The sequence below is a fragment of the Festucalex cinctus genome, chromosome 11, assembly GCF_051991245.1.
Source record: "Festucalex cinctus isolate MCC-2025b chromosome 11, RoL_Fcin_1.0, whole genome shotgun sequence".
NCBI lineage: Eukaryota > Metazoa > Chordata > Actinopteri > Syngnathiformes > Syngnathidae > Festucalex > Festucalex cinctus.
In genome coordinates, this window is record NC_135421.1 from 25,323,455 (window position 1) to 25,342,542 (window position 19,088).

A 19,088-nucleotide genomic window follows, 5' to 3' on the forward strand; every position below is an offset into this window, starting at 1 on the left:
CTATGCCATGTTGTCTGTTGTTGGAGTTTCTTCACAAGGAAACAAAAAGTTTGAGGAAGTTGTTGTGTTCACTTCACACGACAGTTCCTTTAAAAACTGTTTCCTGCTAGAACTTTCTTGTCAACGTTCAGTATTTTTTGCTGCTGCCGATGAAAGCCATTTGTGCCCTTTGCTTAGGTCTTAATGTTGACGCTGCAGAACGATCCGCCCAATCTGGAGACTGATATCGAGGACAAGGAAATGCTAAAGAAGTACGGCAAATCGTTTAGGAAGCTAATAACTATGTGCCTTCAGAAGGATCCTGCTAAAAGGTTGGTCTTGCGTCTAGTTAATTATCAAGTGAAAGTCTGTGAGGAAGGCTTTGAATGAAGTTTTATTTTGTTAGGAAATATTTTGTTAATACATTCTAACAATTCTTCTCTCCAGGCCTACAGCTGCAGAGCTCTTGAAATGTAAAATTTTCCAAAAGGCTAAGGTATTTATTTGTCCTCCTCCCAAAGTTTTATAGTCCCTATTTGGTGTTATGGTATTTTATTTGCTATGTCCTTGCTGGTTATAGATTGTAATGATCAATAATGTATAAAACTTATTCTCCATCGGTCAAGAAATAATAGTCATTTAAATTAAGAAAAAAAAAGTTGAATATGCTCTGTCATTACATTGCTGTATATTAGTTTTAAGATATGGACTCAGAGCATTTACTTTCAGTATTTTTTTCATATTTTGAATAAAGTACAGTTGTGCTCCTAGATTTCCATACCCGTATAAAATTTGTGAAATATTGGCAATTTTATGGAAAATACTGATGACTGAACAGGGACCAGTTCATTATTTTCTTTATTGCTTTGTTTTGTTTGATGATACTGCCGCATAGTTTTCATTAGAATCCCATTAAAAATAATACAAATGTGTTCTGCCAAACCACTCATGTTTTCTCAAAAGAATGGTAGACCTCTTACAAGTCCTGCCAGGGTATGTAAACTTAGGAGAACAACTTTCAGCTGCTAATGCCGACCAAGTTCCGTTACATCTAACTTACGAACATCCTTCAACAGGATGTCATTAATTAAAATCCAGAATGCTACTTTTTGTCTATTACCCAATTTCTAAGTGATGTTTTGATGCACATTTGTCACACAGAACAAAGAATATCTGGTTGAAAAGCTATTGTGCCGGGCTCCAAAGATTGCGCAAAGAGCAAAGAAGGTATGTTGACACTTGCTCTTCTCTGTAACATAACTCTGTTACTGATCTAACACAACAAATTGTATGCGATCGCCGGGATTGAGTGGAGTCCCTGCATCACAATGTTGCATTTACAGTCAACATGAGTGATGCTCATGGACTTTTGTAACACCTCAAACACTTATTGCCCGAACTGTTTTGTCGATAGAGCGAAAATATGGGCCTGTGTCGCAAAAGAGTCACACCGTGTCGATGTACTGATGTGTGTTTTTGTGTTTTTTGTTGTTGTTTTTTTTACCCCTAGTGTATCATTCTGCAGGAAAATAAGTTTAAATGAAACTGTTGACTCCGGAAAAAGAAGCTTGCTTGCTAACTTTAATCTTTGCTCTTTAGGAAGTGAGGAAGTGCAGTTTTAAGACACAGCTTCACATAATATTGGCTTTATCTAAGAGTTTGACTTGTCGGTCAGCAGAGGCTGATTGCCGGGAGGCAGAGTGGTTAAGTGCCGGGATGGAAAAACACTGACACGTTTCACAGTAAATGGAGGGCATCCTGGAGAGCATTGTTGCCATTGTGGATGACATGACCACAGACAATCCAATAAAGGGGAGGGGCACCCGTTGATACTGCTGCCTTGTAACAATGGCAGAATTTTGTTCATTGATATTTTGCGGGATAAGCATCCAGCATCCATTTTATGTAGCGCATTTCCTTATTGGGGTGGGAACCTGTGACTACTTCACGATACAATACAATAAGCGATACAAGGCTCACGATAACGATTATCTCACGATATGATCATACCACGATTATCAATATATTGCTCAGGTAATAAATCCGCGATAGTCTATGATAAAACAAATCTTAAAATAATAATAATAATAATAATAATAATAAAAAAAATGAATACTAAAAAAATTAATAATCAAAAATAAAATAATTGATAGAATAATAATAATAAAAATGTAAATAAATATATCTAAAAATATATTATATACATACATATATGTTGCAAAAGGACTGGAATCTAACGGAACTTGTTTCATTGAACGATTTTAGATCCAGATTAAGAGCACTTGAGACGGCCTCATTGATTTGTAACTGTTTTATATAATTTTTATGTGATTGTAAGTGAAACTTTTATTTGTAACTGTAATGTAAACTGTTTTGCTGCCCCTTGGCCAGGACTCCCTTTAAAAAGAGGTTCTTAATCTCAACGGAACTATCCTGGTTAAATAAAGGTTAAATAAATATATATATATATATATATATATAGATATATATATATAGATATATATATATAGATATATATATATATATATAGATATATTGTATAGATAGCAACTATTCACACTTAAGAGTTTTCAAAGGCCTCAATAAATGAATGCTTTTATGGTGTGGGAGGAAAATGACATAGGAGCATAAGGAGAACATGCAACGACGAGGCGCTCTAAAGCGTACTTGGCTCTTCCCCATTCTGTCCGTGACATGCATGCACTCTCAGCCGACAATGAGGCACTCTAAAATGGCCAGGCCAGCACAAAGCACCCACTCCACACAGTGACTGTCAAGTCTGACTCAGAAAAAATGTTTTCTGTGTGTTGTGCGTGCACTCACTGCCAACAATGAGGCGCTCTAAAGCAGCCATGTCAGAAAACTGAATTGACGATACATTTTTGGAACGTTGGCATAGCTCGCTAGCATGTAGCAATTGCGCCAGTTGGTAAACAGTTTAAGACTATATTGCCAGTTGCCTCATCCCAATTTTCTCATCCAATGAAATGCTAGCTTGCCCTTCTAGTACTGTATATATTATTCAAAAATGTTATTGGACATTTATCCTTTGACTGACTATGTGGCTTTTATAGTTCTAACGAGCCAAAGACAAAGATAATGACCTTGTGTTTTTGTGCTGATTTGGCAAATGCTGCCACCGAGATTTCATACTCAGCAAATATTTGTCAAAGCTTGCAGCGACAGGCGATGCTCGTGGAACATTATCAGGATCAGGATGGCATGACCTCTCTGATCTGCAAAACTGTTCAGTTTGGTCATATACACACAAGCACCTTGAATGTCCTTACGTTCTTCGGAGTGAACAAGATATTTGCTCCGTGTTTCACCCTTGTGGTCTGCCCTCTTCTGTTTTGGGTTTCTATCGTCATAGTAAACGCATGCGTTGCTACTATCGGGGAAAACAAGTGGCATAGGGGTCTAAAAGAGGAGACAGAAAGACAGATCCTAGTATATAGTAATATCTGCTTACTTGATATTTTGGGACCTAAACATCATTTATTAAATCATGTAGTGGACTCTTTAGTACAGTAGCTTCAAATTGTTTGTTAGATCTTTAAAAGTATGAATTATGCATGTTAAGGGGAGTGTCATGCATGACTCTTAAGAGCATCATTTCATGTGGGTTGCCTTGCAGTGCTTGACTGTATATTATGTCAAATTGCTAGACGTGTGAGATGAATAACCAGTAGAGGGCAGCCTTACACCAATCCACCATGTTGCAACTGGGAAAAAGAAAGACTTCGTTTTAAAGAGCAAACGAGAGTCTGTTAATTAACCCCTTAATCGTTCCAATTCAATTTGATATGAAGTTATTCGATAACTGTCACACGTTTCTACCAATTGTTCAAACCTCAGATGAGAAATCTTGTTTTTCTTGGGGTATGATTTTCATGATGTGAATGTCAGTCAGGGTGGGCACTGAGACTTGATCTGTGTCTGTTTTTGCTGAAGGCGCCAGAGCGGAACCGGGGGACTCTGGGTTCTATGTCAGGTTTGGAAACTATAGCTGGCAGCACCAGAGGGGTAGTGCCTCTTTAAAATGATCGTTGCCTCGAACCGAAGCATTTTGTGTGCCGCCTGTAACACTGCAGTGCTCTCATAACTGACTGGACCTCATGCTGCTTTTATGAGCCAACTGCTGCTTGCATTTCTCTTGTCTTGAATGGAAATCTAAGGCAAACTTTATTTGCTTTGTTGTTATGAAGAATTTAGATTAGTAGTGGGTTGAATATTTGATACGTTTCATTCCTAGTTTCTGCTTCCGTCATGCTCTTATTAATTGTGCTTTTTTCGTTTAACTCCACACTGAACAGTTTTTTTTTTTTTTTTATATGATCATAACACTTGCCATGCCTCCACAATCTAATGACCCTGCATTGCAATGGGTATCAAAATTATGCTTACTATAAGAATATGATGCTTATGTTTTCACCAACAAAGATGGGAGGAATTCATGTAGCTAGGTATGGCCATAATAATTATCAATATGTGAGCAATATTTATTTTTATATTTTTAAGAGTTCAAGACTGGAGCAAAGTGATCAAAAGAATAAATTTAAAATGAGAATGTTTTTTAAATGTAGTGTTAATCAATCAAGGAAATCTAGTCAAATATCCAACCCAATATGTATGTTGTGGTTGTAGTTTTAATAGTTGTGTAGAACTCCTCTTGAAGTACCTCGTTTTTAATATTTGCAAGTAAGCAAAATATTAAAACACTCTTAGTTTAATGCATACAATATCTCATACAGTCAATCCATTATTAGCATGTTTCTTTGTTCAAATATTGATTGAACATTATATAACAAACGTAGTACATCAAAACAAAGAAATAAAAAAAATCCACTGTAAATATCCCATAATATACTGCCTAGAGATAGACCAATATGTTTTTTTTTTTTTTTTTTTTTTTTTTTTTTTCCGGGGCCGATGCCGATTATTAGTAGTCAAGGACGCCGATATTTGGAGCCGATAATCATTTTCACTAAAAAGGGCTAATATTGGCATCAAAATTTGGAAAAAAATACAAACTACAGCTCTCAAAGCATATGTTTATTGAGTAACTTTTAGGGTTAGTAAAAAAAAAATTATTATTATTTTTTAATCTTAGTCAATATTTTTAAAATCAAGTTCCGGGATCTTTCAAGGCAGTAGTATGTTTTCAAAAGTTGAATTAAAAACAATTGTTTCTACACTCAATAATGTATTGCAAAATATCGAAATACTGTATCTGAAGTGTTAAATTTTTACTTATCTTAGTTTTAATTTCAAACAAAAACAGAAGGTGCAGAGTGTTCCCAGGGTCAGCAGTATCTTGGAAAATGTATTCTTATTTTTTTAAATTTAAATTAGTTCCCTGAAGTTAACACTTTAAAAAAATGGAAGTATTATTATAGTGAATAGATATGTCAAAAAACAAAACATTGTTATTGAAATGTATGGTGTCGCAGGTGAGGCGGGTTCCAGGCTCCAGCGGCCACCTGCACAAGACGGAGGACGGCGACTGGGAGTGGAGCGACGACGAGCTGGACGAAGGCAGCGAGGAAGGCAAGGCGGCGGTGAACCAGGGCAGGGTAAGTAAAGTACCATTTAATCTTCACTTGTTTTGTACCGGAGGAAACGCAAAACATGACGACACACTGCAAAGTGTTTTGCGTCGCGTTTGGTGTCAGTTTTTGTGATTCAGCTCGTTTAATACGACACGAGCCATCCAATCTTCATCTGAAATCCACTTAACAAATTGAAAACAAGAGCACTCAAGTGCGCTCAGCTCTCCAAGGATTTAACATTTGTCACCTGCAGAATCAATGAGTGAATGGCTTCATCTAATAAATTAATAAGCTAAAAGGAGTTTCATCCAAATCCAACGGGTGGAAATAAAATAACATCATGCAGAAGCGCAACAAATTACAACCTCATCTGATGAGATGTGACAGATGCATTTGAAAATGTTGAAATGGGATTTGGCGCCATAGGAGCAATCTGGTGCACATCCAGTTGAAATGACAGTTTGGTACCCCGCGCACAGCTTGGGAGCTTTTGTTCATCTCTGATAAGAGTTTTTAAATGTTCTCCCTCATGAAAAGGGATGTTTTAATTATGTCATTATCTGTGTGAAAGCCCACCAAAATTAATTGGGAAGTGGAACATTATTGTAAGTAGATCAAAGAGTCACAAAGGAGGCTGCACACAAACAAACAAAGCAACAAAGAAAACCGCACAAATGAAAATGTAGCCTCTTTGTCAGTGGTAATAATTGGACCAAGTGATCGCACAAATATCGCTTTACGCCTGAGAATAAGCTTGTGCAAGACGTTACAGTATACTGTGATGACTTAGTGACTATACTGATTGAATATATACATTTTGTCGTTTTTATCCGTCTCAGGCGGCGGCCATTTTGCCACTTGCTGTCGACTGAAGATGACATCATTGTTGCTCAGGTTTCAGGTAACAACCAATCACAGCTCAGTTTCAAAAAAACGGTGAGCTGTGATTGGTCGTTGCCCGAGCCCTGAGCAACTGTGATGTCATCTTCAGTCGACAGCAAGTAGCAAAATGGCCGCCCCTGAGATGGTTACACATGGATGGATTTTGCTTCGTAACTCATATTCCACAAATGTAATATTAATAGCAATGTCATCTTTAGACTAGTGAGGTCACATAGAACTTATTGTCAAGAAATGTTTAACGTTGACTTCCTCTTTAACATGTTATGAATGTAAGGGAGACGTGTGTTTATGCATGTTGTTGTTGTTGTTGTTGTTGTATATATTTCAAAGATGGTGGCACTTATGAGCATTGTGTGACTGACAAAAAAACGGACTCTTAACTTGACCGCAAGAAGTTGAGTCTGGTGTGGAAGAATCAAATTTTTGCTTCTTTGTTCCATGCAGTCACGGCGGGTCAAGGACGACTCCAAAGTAGTAAGTTTTTTTTTCTTCTTCTTCATTTTAAAACATGCACACACTGCTTTGTATTCTGGTGAAAAGCCGACATAGACGAATAGGTCTGCTTTTTTTTTTCCCTGACTAATTCTGCACCGTGACAGCACTTGGACAAATGGTTTTGTAAAGGCAATTATTGTTTTAACACAATTTGTTGAACTCAACAGCCGAGCGGCCCGAGCTCCCGTTCGAATCTTGCAAGCACGTCGCTGCTGTCAATTGACTTTTACCATGTTGTCTTAATTGGTTGGGACTTAATGTGATTGGCGTACGCAACATTTTCACTGCTAATCCCCTCTCATATTTTTTGTCGCCTGCAGAATGAAGAGAATGTCAAGAATGTTCCTTTTGATGGTTTATCCAACCAACATCCTCAGGTGAGGGATACTGCATAGAGCAGCTGCACTCATTTGTCGTATTGTCTCGAAGTGCCTATTTTTATTTTTATTTTTTGCATACGTTAACATGTGCATGTGTGACTCCTGGAGGGATGTGCTCATTTGTAATAAGTCACAGTCTGTCTGTATTCTCACTACCATTATAAACATTACGTACAATCGTGATGTGTACCATAAATCTCTCATCTCACTCGTTGTTGTTCAGGTGGAGCCATTTGCGGATTCGCTTTACATTCACGGTGCTGTGAACTTGGTCCTGCGACTAAGGTGAGGCAGATGTTTTTGTTGTTGTTGTTTTTTTGTGTTTATGTGTAAATTTCCAAATGAATCACTTCACTGAGGGGAGTTGACTAACACATGTTTGGCACCATGTCATGCAGTTCACTGTTGACATTGAGGATGTTCTCAAATTAAACATTGAACAGAATTAGCAATAGACTGGTGAAAGGTATTTGGTAAAAAAATCTGCTTTGTGTTCCCTAATGGTTCACAGCAGGCTGTGACAAGACCATCTGGCCACTAGGAAATCACTGATAAAGCTGAATGTGTAATATATAAAGCTCAATGTGTAATATTTGTATTACATTCTTTTCAAGTATTACGCAATGTCGTCAGTTTTGTTGGTGATTGTCCATGTGCATTGTTTGCTTGATTTTTGTTGGTTGACAAATGCACGGCAAACGTCCCAATGTTCGAGGCGACCTTTGGGGTTACCTGCTGTGTAATTTAATATGGTCACATATGTTTAGGAATCGTGTAGACTACACCATTTCCAAAGAAGCCTTTCTTGACACTAATTGTATTTGTGGGAGCCAAACGGCAGCTAATTTGGTCTCGACTGCTCAGGGAGTTGCAGTTGATTAGCGTGAGTTATGATAATATCAAGGGACTGACTTGAGATAGTGTCGCTGTATAATTGGCTTCTTGTCATTTCACTTGCCTGTAATTCAGGATTTTTTTCCCCTCTTCTGTGATGGCACTAAAGCCCTCTTGAGAATCCCATTGTCACCACTTTGAAGGAGAATTTAGGACGTTAGGATATTACTTCTCATTTGCAGCCCAAAAGAGAAGAGGAAAAAAAAAAGCACATATCCAAATTGATTCTATTGTTTCATCAAGATATGACATTTCCATGTATTTTTTATTTTATTTTTTTTAGATTTAGAGAGCAGAGGCAGAAGCTTGACAAATGTCAAGAGAAAATTGACGGTTCAGATATTAATGTAACATACAAATAATTTACTGGAAATCTGTGTCGTAGATATCGGGTAGTAATAGAAGAATAGAATTGGTTGTTTCAGTTGATCTGGTAATTATCAAATTAATCAACAATGATTTTAATAATTGAGAAATCATTTGGAGCCTTTTTTTTTTTTTTTTTTAATTCAATTGTCCAAATTGTCTAATTTCAGCATACCAACAGTAATTATTGACTGATTTCTGTAGTCCTTCATGAAATAAAAACTGATTATCTTCTGTGTTTAATTAAAATGAGACATTTGCAAACGTCTGATTTTTACTTTGGAAAACAATAACAAAACTGTTAACATTGTACAACATTAATCCCCCCTTTTTTAAATCCCGATATACGAATACGAAGTATGAAATAAACACCAATCACTGGTTATTGGTTAATAAACAGTAATCAGGGAAAAATGTTTTTGTAATGCAAAATTAAAATGAATAGATTAATTAATTCTAAGAAATATTTCATAGTGGCAGCACTAATCTGTGCAGATTTATATGAGCAATAATTTTATTAATTTCTTTGTCTTAGTAGTAACTGTAATTTTGTGAATTTAATACTGGAATAAAATCTTCTAATTGATTATTGATCAAGAAATTGTAACATTGACTCTATATTCAAATTTGGTTGCGTCTGCGTGGGTTTGTATATTTACCGCCTTCTGAACCAACAGTTTTGTTATTCCGCAATTAATCACCTCACCTATTTAAAAATTCAAATAATAAAAAAACTCGTAACATGGCAGAACATTGTACTACGCTTAACATCGTGTCTCTTTTCTGCGCACTGAACACAGTAATCCTGCTCAGCCTCACTTTCTGTCAATTAGCCTTTTAGAAAAGCCCCAAGGCGATGGAAAATTATTGTCAATTCATTTCTCGCTAGTTTCGACTATTTATGTCGGCCAGCGCGACTGACTCTGAAGATTCTGTGAAGATTAGATTAACATGGAAATATGATGAGACAAAAATAAATAAAAATATTGTCATCTATAGCCGTCAAGACAGCGAACGAGTATTTGCTTGAGCCAACTTGTTCTCTCTTTATCTTTATCACTGGTTACACATCAATTACATAATGTTACTGATGGGTTTATTGAGGTTAATGGCGTCCTCTTTTTAAAGGAACTCCAAAAAGGAACTGAACGACATCCGGTTTGAATTCACTCCCGGACGAGGTACGAGTTGTTGCTGGATGTTTATTTTGTCTACATGTGAACTGAAAATGAACGCGCAGTATTTTGTTTTTATTCGCTTACCAGACACGGCCGATGGCGTTTCCCAGGAGTTGTTCTCGGCGGGTCTCGTCAACGGGCACGATGTGGTTACGGGTATTTACTTTTCGTGTCCTTTTGAAATTTGCTTTTGTTTGTCCCGCTTTGCGTCTCGACATTTTATGTTGTCTTGCACTTTGGGTGTTCCAGTTGCTGCTAACCTTCAAAAGATTGTCGATGACCCAGCGACCTACAAAGTGTTGACCTTTAAGCTGGTGAGTTTGCAGATGATTGATGGCTGACAACCCCGCTGAGGGGACTATAAACAGACGGATTAAAAATGCAAAGAGGGCATATGACTGCGGGATATGCAGAGACATAAAAAAAATAAAAAAAGTTTACACATGAAAGGAATTTAATTTTTTTTTATTTTTCATATTTAGTATTTTTTAAACATTGAAAAAAATGATCTAATTGTTGGTTTTGTTTTCATTATTTTTGTAAAATAAATTCCTCATCATATGTATTTATTTTAAACAAAACACAACCAATATAGAAATTATATTATAACTCTCCATATTAAAGCTAAGATTTATTTTAATTTTTCAACTTGTAAGAATTAGGGATGTAACGATACGCGCAATATCGTGATATTAAAACTGCCACAATGTCGTCGTCATGTTCACAATATTTAAATGCAACACATCTGTTAAAAAAAAAGTCAGGCTGATTTGCATTTGTGCAGTTTTAGCACCCTCTGGTGGCTTTTTTTTTTTTTTTTTAGTGCAAATTAATTTTCATTAGGGATGTTTTGGCCCTTCTATGTTTAAAATCCATGCTAATTGTCAGATGAAGGGGAACGTAATATGCTTGTGAACCAATTCAATATGTGGAGGAACTCTGTGTGTGTACATTAACATAACATAATAATAATAATAACAATAATAATAATAACACAACACTTTTTATGTACAAAAACACAATATTGTGCTTTTTTTTTTTTTTTTTTAGTATGAGCCCTTTTTTTTTTTTTTTTTGAACAATATTGTGACCTTTTTTAAATATCGCCAACCTCCCCACAATATCGTGATAATTATCGTATCGTGAGCTTCATATTGTGATATCATATCGTGATGTTTGAATATCGTTATATCGTTAGTAAGAATGTGTTCCCTTTTACGACCAAGACCAAAAAAAATGTTTTTGTCATGCTTTACCACACGCAACTTTTTAACTTGAGTTTCCCCTTTTGCTAATTAGCGATAGCTTTGCAGAGCCTCCACACTGTTTTCCGCTTTATTCTTCAGTGGGCACAGCGGGGCACGGTGTGTTCAAAGACTAATTGCATGCTGTGAATGAAGCCCTTTTAAAATCATCCTTTTTTTTTTTTTTTTTTTTTTAAATGGCGCATTAAAGATCGTTTCATGATATTGATGCAATTGGTAATGTGACTGGCTTTTACGCGCGTGTAAATTATGGATGAGGGTAAAACAACATGTTGACCCGCTCGTCGTTATCGTCTCATTTCTGGTAACCGAGATATACACAAAATGGACACAACTTATGAAGATAAGAATGCTCCGTTTTAGGGTTTAATTAAACATGCTTATTTTCGCTGCAGTCTTTTGAATACTTTTTAATTCACATCTCATCCTTAGAGTGCAAATGATAATTAATCTCCACGCAAGATTTGGGACTTGGAGCACTAAACGCTCCCAGGAGTGACGTTGAGTAATAAGACCTGATTTGCACTCACTCTGTTGCAAGCACACTGTTTTAATATACATTATATTTTGTTTATGCCAAGTCTCTGAAAGCTTATTTTTATGGCAAAGATTGAATTATCAGTCATTTTCTATAGCGCTCGTCCTGCAGCGTGGAAAGCAGTTCCACTTGATCATTTAGTTGATGTCCTTAAAGGGGAAGTCAGACCACCCCTAAATCTAACAAATGCGTTAGTGGAATATAAGTTAAGCAGCAAAATCCAGCCATTTTTTATCAATATCAGAAGGCGGCCATTTTGCCACTTGCTGTCGAGTGATAATGACATCACAGTTGCTTAGGTCTCAGGAAACAGCCAATCACAGCTCAGCTTCAGAAAACAAGTGAGCTGTGATTGGTCGTTGCCTGAGTGAGTGTGATGTCATCTTCAGTCGACGGCAAGTGGTAAAATGGCCGTCCCCTGAGATGGATTAAAAACATCTGGATTTTGATTATATATAACATATTTATCGTCAAGAAATGTTTAACCTTGACTTCCTGTTTAAATATGTCTCCATGGATTATAATTTTTTTTTTATTTTTATTTTTTTCTCCCCTACCCACCAGGCGTCCTGCTGTGACGACACGGAGCTCCCGGACGAGGTGAAGCTGATCGGCTTCGCGCAGCTGAGCCTTAGCTGATGCTCCCTTCAAGCCTCAAGCAGGTGAGACGGGGGCCCACACGTCGTTCAGGGTAGACATGCTGAGGAACAAAAAAAAACGCCACTTCCAGCAAAACATCCTCCTTCCAAAAACACGCCCGAACTCCCCAAAGCACCCAAACCTCCCTGCGTTCCTCCGCCCAGCACACGACCAGGGATCAGGACGAAGCCCAGGAAAACCTACTCAGGATGTGAAAGAAGGTGATATGAGATGTAGCTTTGAATGTTTTATTTATTGATTTCCTCAATTTTTTTTTTTTTTTACATCACGTTACCTCTCGTGTTACGCAAAGCTCTTATTATTTATTGAGTTTTTTGTTTTTTTTTCCCACTTCAGCCAAAAATGAAATTTTCTTTCACTTGCATTCCAAAAAAGCCCAACTTTCACCAAGTTTCTACTGTCAAGCACATTTTCAAAATAACACAATGAATGTCTTTTAGAAAAAGACAACAGATTGTATTCTACGAAGGATTATTCGGGCCACGGTGAAAAGATTTGCGAAAATAGTCGTTTAAAAAAAAAAAAAAAAAAGTTTGAGACATGAATGTCAAATGGCCAATAGTTCTTCAGCAGAAATACTCGTTCAATTTCTCTCGTTTGTTGCAATATTCTAATATTAAAAGTGTGTTATTACCAGTCTTTATCTTCCTAATTCATTTTCAGTGTGGCCCTAATAATCCTTCTTCGTAATCTTAACATGGACAACAAGGGTTGAGTGTCAAGGGGAGGAAAAAAAAAAAAAAAAAGACCCGGACGCTACTGTTTGATTTGCTGCTCAAGTCACGACAGTGTTAAATGCTTCAATACGCTCAAGGTGCCTTGTTCATTTTCATGTGCCTAAGACAGTATTGTCAAAGGGAGACCACACAAATGCTAAAAGAGCAAAGCCGAGTCTGCCCATTTCCATTTCACAACACACGGCGAGCCAAGCATGTTAATGTTAATGCACTTTTTGGGGCTGAGATGTGTCTGCACCCGACAAGCAGATGCCTTCGCCCTTGGAGACGAGTTGTGATTTATTTTAAAAAAAATTTCTTTCTTTTTCCCCCACACATAACTGCAGTTGTAGTGATGTGACGTGATCGGATCTGGTTTATCTATTTTCACAGACTGGCTTTTCATTTCATTGCTCTCACCTGCTGCACAACTAGACGCAATACTCCCACAAAAAAAAAACAGTTGCTAAAATTTACTGTGTGCACCAGACGATTGACGACAATATGGAAATGTCATGCCATCTCGTGTGCATTAGCTCTAAATTATTTTTGTGTTGTGTTCAAAATCTTACCAAATAACCAAATTTCGTTAGATAATTTTTTTTTTTTTTTTTTATGTACAGTATGTGTAAACATGTCCACATATTTCACCTGTTCATGACCTGTAACCTGTTGGTTTGTGACAAGGAGCAACAAATAAATTGCTATTTAAACTTGATGCCATTTATTCTTTTGGTCCATTTTTTTTTTCATTTTTAACTTAAGTTTTTGAATTTACAAAGTCTCCATCTTAAGTAAACCTAATCTTTGTTATGTAAAATGAAAGTTCGACAATAAACTGACCAATCACAGCATTTGGACTCTTGCACAACTTTGAGATTTGGGGGGGGATGGTTTTCAATCCATCTCGCAAAAATCATATTTCATGTGCTTTGAGACTGTTCAGACTACAAAAGAGCCAACCAGTTTTAAAGAAGAAAACCCACCTGACTCAGGGAGTTTGTGACGAGTTGTCATTGCTGCACTGCTAATGTGAAGGATATGCGGTTTGTGTCAAATCTGTTGGCCCTCTGGAGGGCCCTGCTGAATAAGGGGCCCCCAAGCAATTGCCTGCCTTGTGGAACGCGCGATGGCTGATCGGCCATGGACGGCGCAGCCGGACAGCAAAAAAACTGCAAAACAACAAAGGAACTGGAAGTCCACAGGCTCACTTTATTAAAAGTAAACAAACAAAAAAAGAAAACAGCGGTCTTCCCGGCGCCACCACAAGTCACAATAATCGCACACCTGTACGGCCGCGTCAAAAACATTGATTTGCCAAAAGTGCTGCATATGCACAACAAAAACAAGGAGGCGCCACCCAGTGGCGCGGTGCCACATTGCGTATTGTTACGCTCGCCTAATGGAAAACTACGACTCTGCTTGTACTGTATATTTGCAATATCCTGCAGTGCTCTCAGCAACTGTTGCACAAATCAATTTGCCACCATGCAGCCGCTTTATTGAGGCACAGAATGATGAGAAGGGCATTTGGAGGCTAAAATACACATTTGAAGATTCAGATTGGAGACGGCGGCATGATGACATAATCACAAAGTCACTGGCGGTTTGATTATTATAATTATGTTTGCACTTGTCTTTTGGGGGGCTTGATTACATAAGAGCGTTTTTCATTTTGGTTTGAGTGAGCAAAGGAAAGAAGAGAGGTGACCCAGTTATTGATCAACACTAACCGAATTGATAATTGTGATTCACCCAAGGGAGTTCCTCACATTATCAATCTGGGACTGCTCCACGGTGATTTGCCTGGGAAAGGCGGGACATTGTCGTTTTAGGTTTCGTCTTACGAGGGAAGAAAAAAAAAAAGCACAAACATATTTACCAGATAAAAATGCACGAAGCACCTCTCGCTTTTCAACATTCAACATCCAGCAAGGATGCGTCGGCACTTTCTGGTTTCCATAGCTGCATGTGTCAAGACTCAAGACGCTATCGGTGACCCCTGCTTGATCGGTGACGCGCACGCGCAGAAGATCGGCCATTGTGGATCGCCAACTACGGCAAACACACTAGAACAAATACCTTGATATGCGTGCGCGATATGCGGGTTAGTAAAAACACGATACAACGTGAAAAAAAACAGATTATTGATGCATTTTAAAGTAACTAAGTAATATATAGTCCTATAAGATTAACATTTTACTTTATAACTCATTACATTATAGTGAGTCTGCAATGTTGTACTTTACAGTAAGTCTGCGGTTGTGTGTGTTTAAATGAGCTTCATTTAATCCTGCGGGCACATACGCCACCATGTTCGCACACTTCTGTACCTTTCGCAATTATTGTTTTAATTTTGCGTGTGTGAACATATTTGGACCTCTGTTGTTGCCGTAGTTGGCGATTCTGCGCAATAAAATAAAATAAAATAAAATAAAAAGTCTGCTTGTCAGTGGGAACAGTACAGGATGGACTCTGGTAGTATTTGTGAACAAATACCGTGAGAATTCAGCTTGCTGCCAAGGTTTGATCAACACTTTGTGGATAAAAATATTGGGAAACCTATAGCAAGTAAAAATGGAATAATATGGATTTGTCCTGCCACTGACTGTCTCAAATTCCTTACTTAACTTGATTTGCATGTATGTGTTGTAATATCTGTCCAAAGAGACAAAGTTGCTAAAATGCTAATTAGCATGCTGCTCAACATTTCGACGTTCCCTGACCCAACAAGGTGGCTATAGAGCTACTTTCCATCAAAAAAAGTTGGCACATTTGATCCATATTGAATATTAATGGAAACTTTAACAACATCCTTGCCCAAAATAATCAATTTCCCGTTTTGAATGCACCTGATATGACATTGCTAAGCCACATCAAAAGGGGACATTCGATTCCTCGTAAATTCACTTTGTTGCATTCAATGATAGCTGAACTGAAGGCAAGTGGATGTTATTGTGACGAATCTCCATTCCAAAAAGACTTCCACTTGAAAGGGGAACCCTCAGGGTGCTCACATGGGAGGGAGTCTTCTGTTCCCCAAAATTTGTCTGCCGAGTGTTCGGCTTGCATACAAATGCTGACAAGGATTTTTGGTAGCTGGTCAAAACTGAAGAAGCGTTTTGGTGACGTGTTTTTAACCACAAAGAAAAGTCACCTTGCCTTCAATTCAGCTGTCGCGGATATGTTCATTAAATTACACTTTGATTGACAGCTACATTTTCCTTGGCATGGTTCAAGTGAGACAATTTAGATCTTGTATTAGGCTTTGTCACAATGATGATAAAACAAAACAAAACAAAACAACAAGATCAGATATTTGCCAATGCGACGGTAGCATCAGATGAAGCCGCCGCACCCGCAATGTAAATGTAAATCCCGCCTCTAATGATGCATCTAATTGCAAAGACAACATTCAATCGCTGATAGTCCAACCTCAAACTCCCCTTTCACATTTCTCGCCAGCCTTAATGGACACGTTGAAAATGGACGAGAGACCAAAAGTTCCGTCGATGTTCAAAAGGGCAAACGCTTGAAAAATGGTGACCCAACATTTGAATTCAAAGCACTTATTGGCTTGATGCGGGTGAAGGATGTTCTGCTGGAACTTGACCTTGTGAAAACATTGACTGCAAATACCAACACTGTGAATCATCCCGTGCATTGACCGACAGTCAGGCGGGATTGGATGGATCCCCTTTTCCGCCGTCTTCACTTGCCAGATGTCTGGAAAGATTATTCAGACTGATGATTGAATGATCTGGGATGTGTCAAGTATGGAGGACCTAAAATGCCAAAAGAAAATGAATGAATAAAAGTGAAAATAAATAGTAAATAGCAAGTAAACATAAATGGGGGTGTATATAAATATAAATAAAAGTAAAAATAAATATAATATAGTAATAAAAAAAATCTAAATATAATTAAATGTCAATCAATAAATGAAAACACTGCTCTCATATTTATTTATTTTATGCTGCTGACTTCCTTGTTGTCCAACCTGCTCACTCTACCATCAAAAGGCGGAGTCCAACCCAAGACACGCTTAGGACCGCCCCCTTCATTTGAAGAACATTTCATGACACAATTCACGGTGACATGAAATGAATAAATATGAGAGCAGAGCCTTTTTATTTGTTGATATTTTAATCTATTTATATATTTATTTTGTATTTATTTCCACATTTATTTTTATATTTTATTTTTTTTTCTCTTTTTTTATTTTTGTATGTATTTTTACTTTTATTTATTTGTTTATGTCGGTTGTTTTTACTTCCATTGATTTTATTTTTTATTATATATTTCTATCCGTTTTTATTTTCTCTTTTGTTTATTTATTTATCTTCAATTTTGGCATTTTTTTGGTCCAAAGATGGCAAATGCAAAATAAATACATAAATAACATCGAAAATAAAAACAAATATAAAAATATCGTTAAAAAAGTAAATTAAAAAAAATAAATAGAAAAAAAACAAAAAATATATATTTATATTTACTTTTTTTGTATTGATTTTTGAATATTTTTTATATACATTTTTATATAAAATTTTATTTATTTAGTTATTATTTTGGCATTTTTGTTCCTCCATACCGTCACGTCTATAAACACATAAATGAACATTCACCGTAATTCATCCGGTTTGCAGCAGCCCTCGGCTTTTTTTTTTTTTTTGTTCTTTATTTCTTTTTTTTTGTCGTTCCATCATTCAATATGTCGCAGATGATTTTTTATTTTTTTTTTAAAAGGAGCAAAAGGCAAACAAAGCGATGGGCCGACATTCCCCTCTTTTCAACATCTCAGGTGCTTCTTGCTGGACATGTCGTTCCAAACGCGGTGCATCTCCTCGGGGGAGATCTGGTGCACGGTGATGACCCGCCTGTACCTGCACAGGCTGTAGGCCATCTTCCAGTGATTGAAGCCGGTGTTCTGAAAAGGATGTATGCCCAGCTTGCGCAAACACAAGCCCACGTAGACGTCCTCCAGGTGCAGCAGTCGGGTGTGCTGCGAAGTCTTGAAGATCAGCTCGGCCACGTCCGACGAGAAGACGTAGCCGGTGCCCGAGCAGAAGGGCGGGTACTTGCTGTCGGGGTACAGGTCTCGGGACATGTACCACTTGCTGCGCATGTCCCGGATCGGACCCCCGTGGATGACGTAGCCGGTGAAGTACCGCTTCCTCGGCTTGGTGGCGGGTTTGAGGAGCTTGTAGAGCAGGTTGTCCATGTTGACGAACACGTCGCTGTCCGTCTTCATGACGTACTGCGCTTTGGGGCAGAAGGTGGCCACCCAGCGCATCCCCATCATGGTCTTGAGGGTCAGGTTGTGGTAGGAGTCGACGAAGTCCTCCACCACGATGTCGTGGAAGATCTGGCTCTCCTGCTCCACCATCTGGTTGAGCACGGCGTCCGTGTTCCGGCCCAGGAGGAAGATGGTGAGGACGCGCGGGTCGCTGAAGGCGCTCTCGTCGCCCCAGGTCTCGCGGATGGCCTGGCGGGCGTCGAACTCCTTGTGCGTGGTGCTGATGAGGATGACCAGGAAGGGGGCGGCGCCCCGGCACTTCTCGGGCTCGTTGATGACAAACTCGTAGGCGTGGGCGTTGAGCGGGCGCGTTCGGATGTTGCCGAAGGTGGCGTTTTTGGCGGCCTTGGCGGGCTTGCGCACGGGCAGCGACATGTGGCCCACGTAGGTGGACGTGGGCCGAGAGAGACTCAGGTACCACAGAGCGCTCGCCCAGCACACCACTGTCAGGATGTAAAGACAGGACACCTTTGAAGGCATTATGATGCATTTAAGTGTATTGTGATGAGCGGGATTTCAGAAGGCCATCTGTCCGTGTGCGCTGTCCCACACAGCAAGGCAGCATTGAGCTGCTCCGGTGCGCAGATTGACATGAATTGCCGCTAATAAGATTTTTTTACATACGCCTGATGCTGTTTGCATTTCAATGCAAAGCAGCTGGGGAAGGAAAAAAAAAATGAAGGGATGTCCGGCGGTTTATCGTCAGCGTTCCCATTTATACCTGAAAGACAAAAACAAGCACTCCATTAATATGTGATGTTTTATAGGTCAAATTTAATCGATTAAAAGACAAGTAATTGATTATCAAATTAATTGACAACTATTTTAATATCGAGTAATAATTTAGAGCATTTTTTTTTTATTTA

The 19,088-nt window shown here is 38.3% G+C and overlaps 2 protein-coding genes across 6 annotated transcripts in view; one reads left to right on the forward strand and one right to left on the reverse strand.

The window, feature by feature from the left end:
- Positions 1-13,644, forward strand: part of stk39 (serine threonine kinase 39) — an 18,463-nt gene extending 4,819 nt beyond the window's left edge. The window contains exons 8-19 of one of the 2 annotated variants that reach the window (XM_077535959.1): positions 178-311; positions 427-475; positions 1,141-1,206; positions 3,934-4,005; positions 5,433-5,555; positions 6,879-6,908; positions 7,250-7,306; positions 7,533-7,594; positions 9,698-9,750; positions 9,835-9,903; positions 9,997-10,061; positions 12,115-13,644. In XM_077535959.1, the coding sequence (XP_077392085.1) occupies positions 178-311; positions 427-475; positions 1,141-1,206; positions 3,934-4,005; positions 5,433-5,555; positions 6,879-6,908; positions 7,250-7,306; positions 7,533-7,594; positions 9,698-9,750; positions 9,835-9,903; positions 9,997-10,061; positions 12,115-12,189 (855 nt within the window). In that variant the 3' untranslated portion in view covers positions 12,190-13,644. The remainder of the gene's footprint in view (positions 1-177; positions 312-426; positions 476-1,140; positions 1,207-3,933; positions 4,006-5,432; positions 5,556-6,878; positions 6,909-7,249; positions 7,307-7,532; positions 7,595-9,697; positions 9,751-9,834; positions 9,904-9,996; positions 10,062-12,114) is intronic. The other variant, XM_077535960.1, reaches the window with a different exon arrangement.
- Positions 13,645-14,118: 474 nt separating this feature from the next.
- The window catches only part of b3galt1b (UDP-Gal:betaGlcNAc beta 1,3-galactosyltransferase, polypeptide 1b), a 29,046-nt gene continuing 24,076 nt past the window's right edge, over positions 14,119-19,088 (reverse strand). For all 4 annotated transcript variants that reach the window (XM_077537591.1, XM_077537593.1, XM_077537594.1 and 1 more), the window contains exon 2: positions 14,119-18,943. In XM_077537591.1, coding sequence (XP_077393717.1) covers positions 17,716-18,702 — 987 coding nt within the window. In that variant the 5' untranslated portion in view covers positions 18,703-18,943 and the 3' untranslated portion in view covers positions 14,119-17,715. The remainder of the gene's footprint in view (positions 18,944-19,088) is intronic.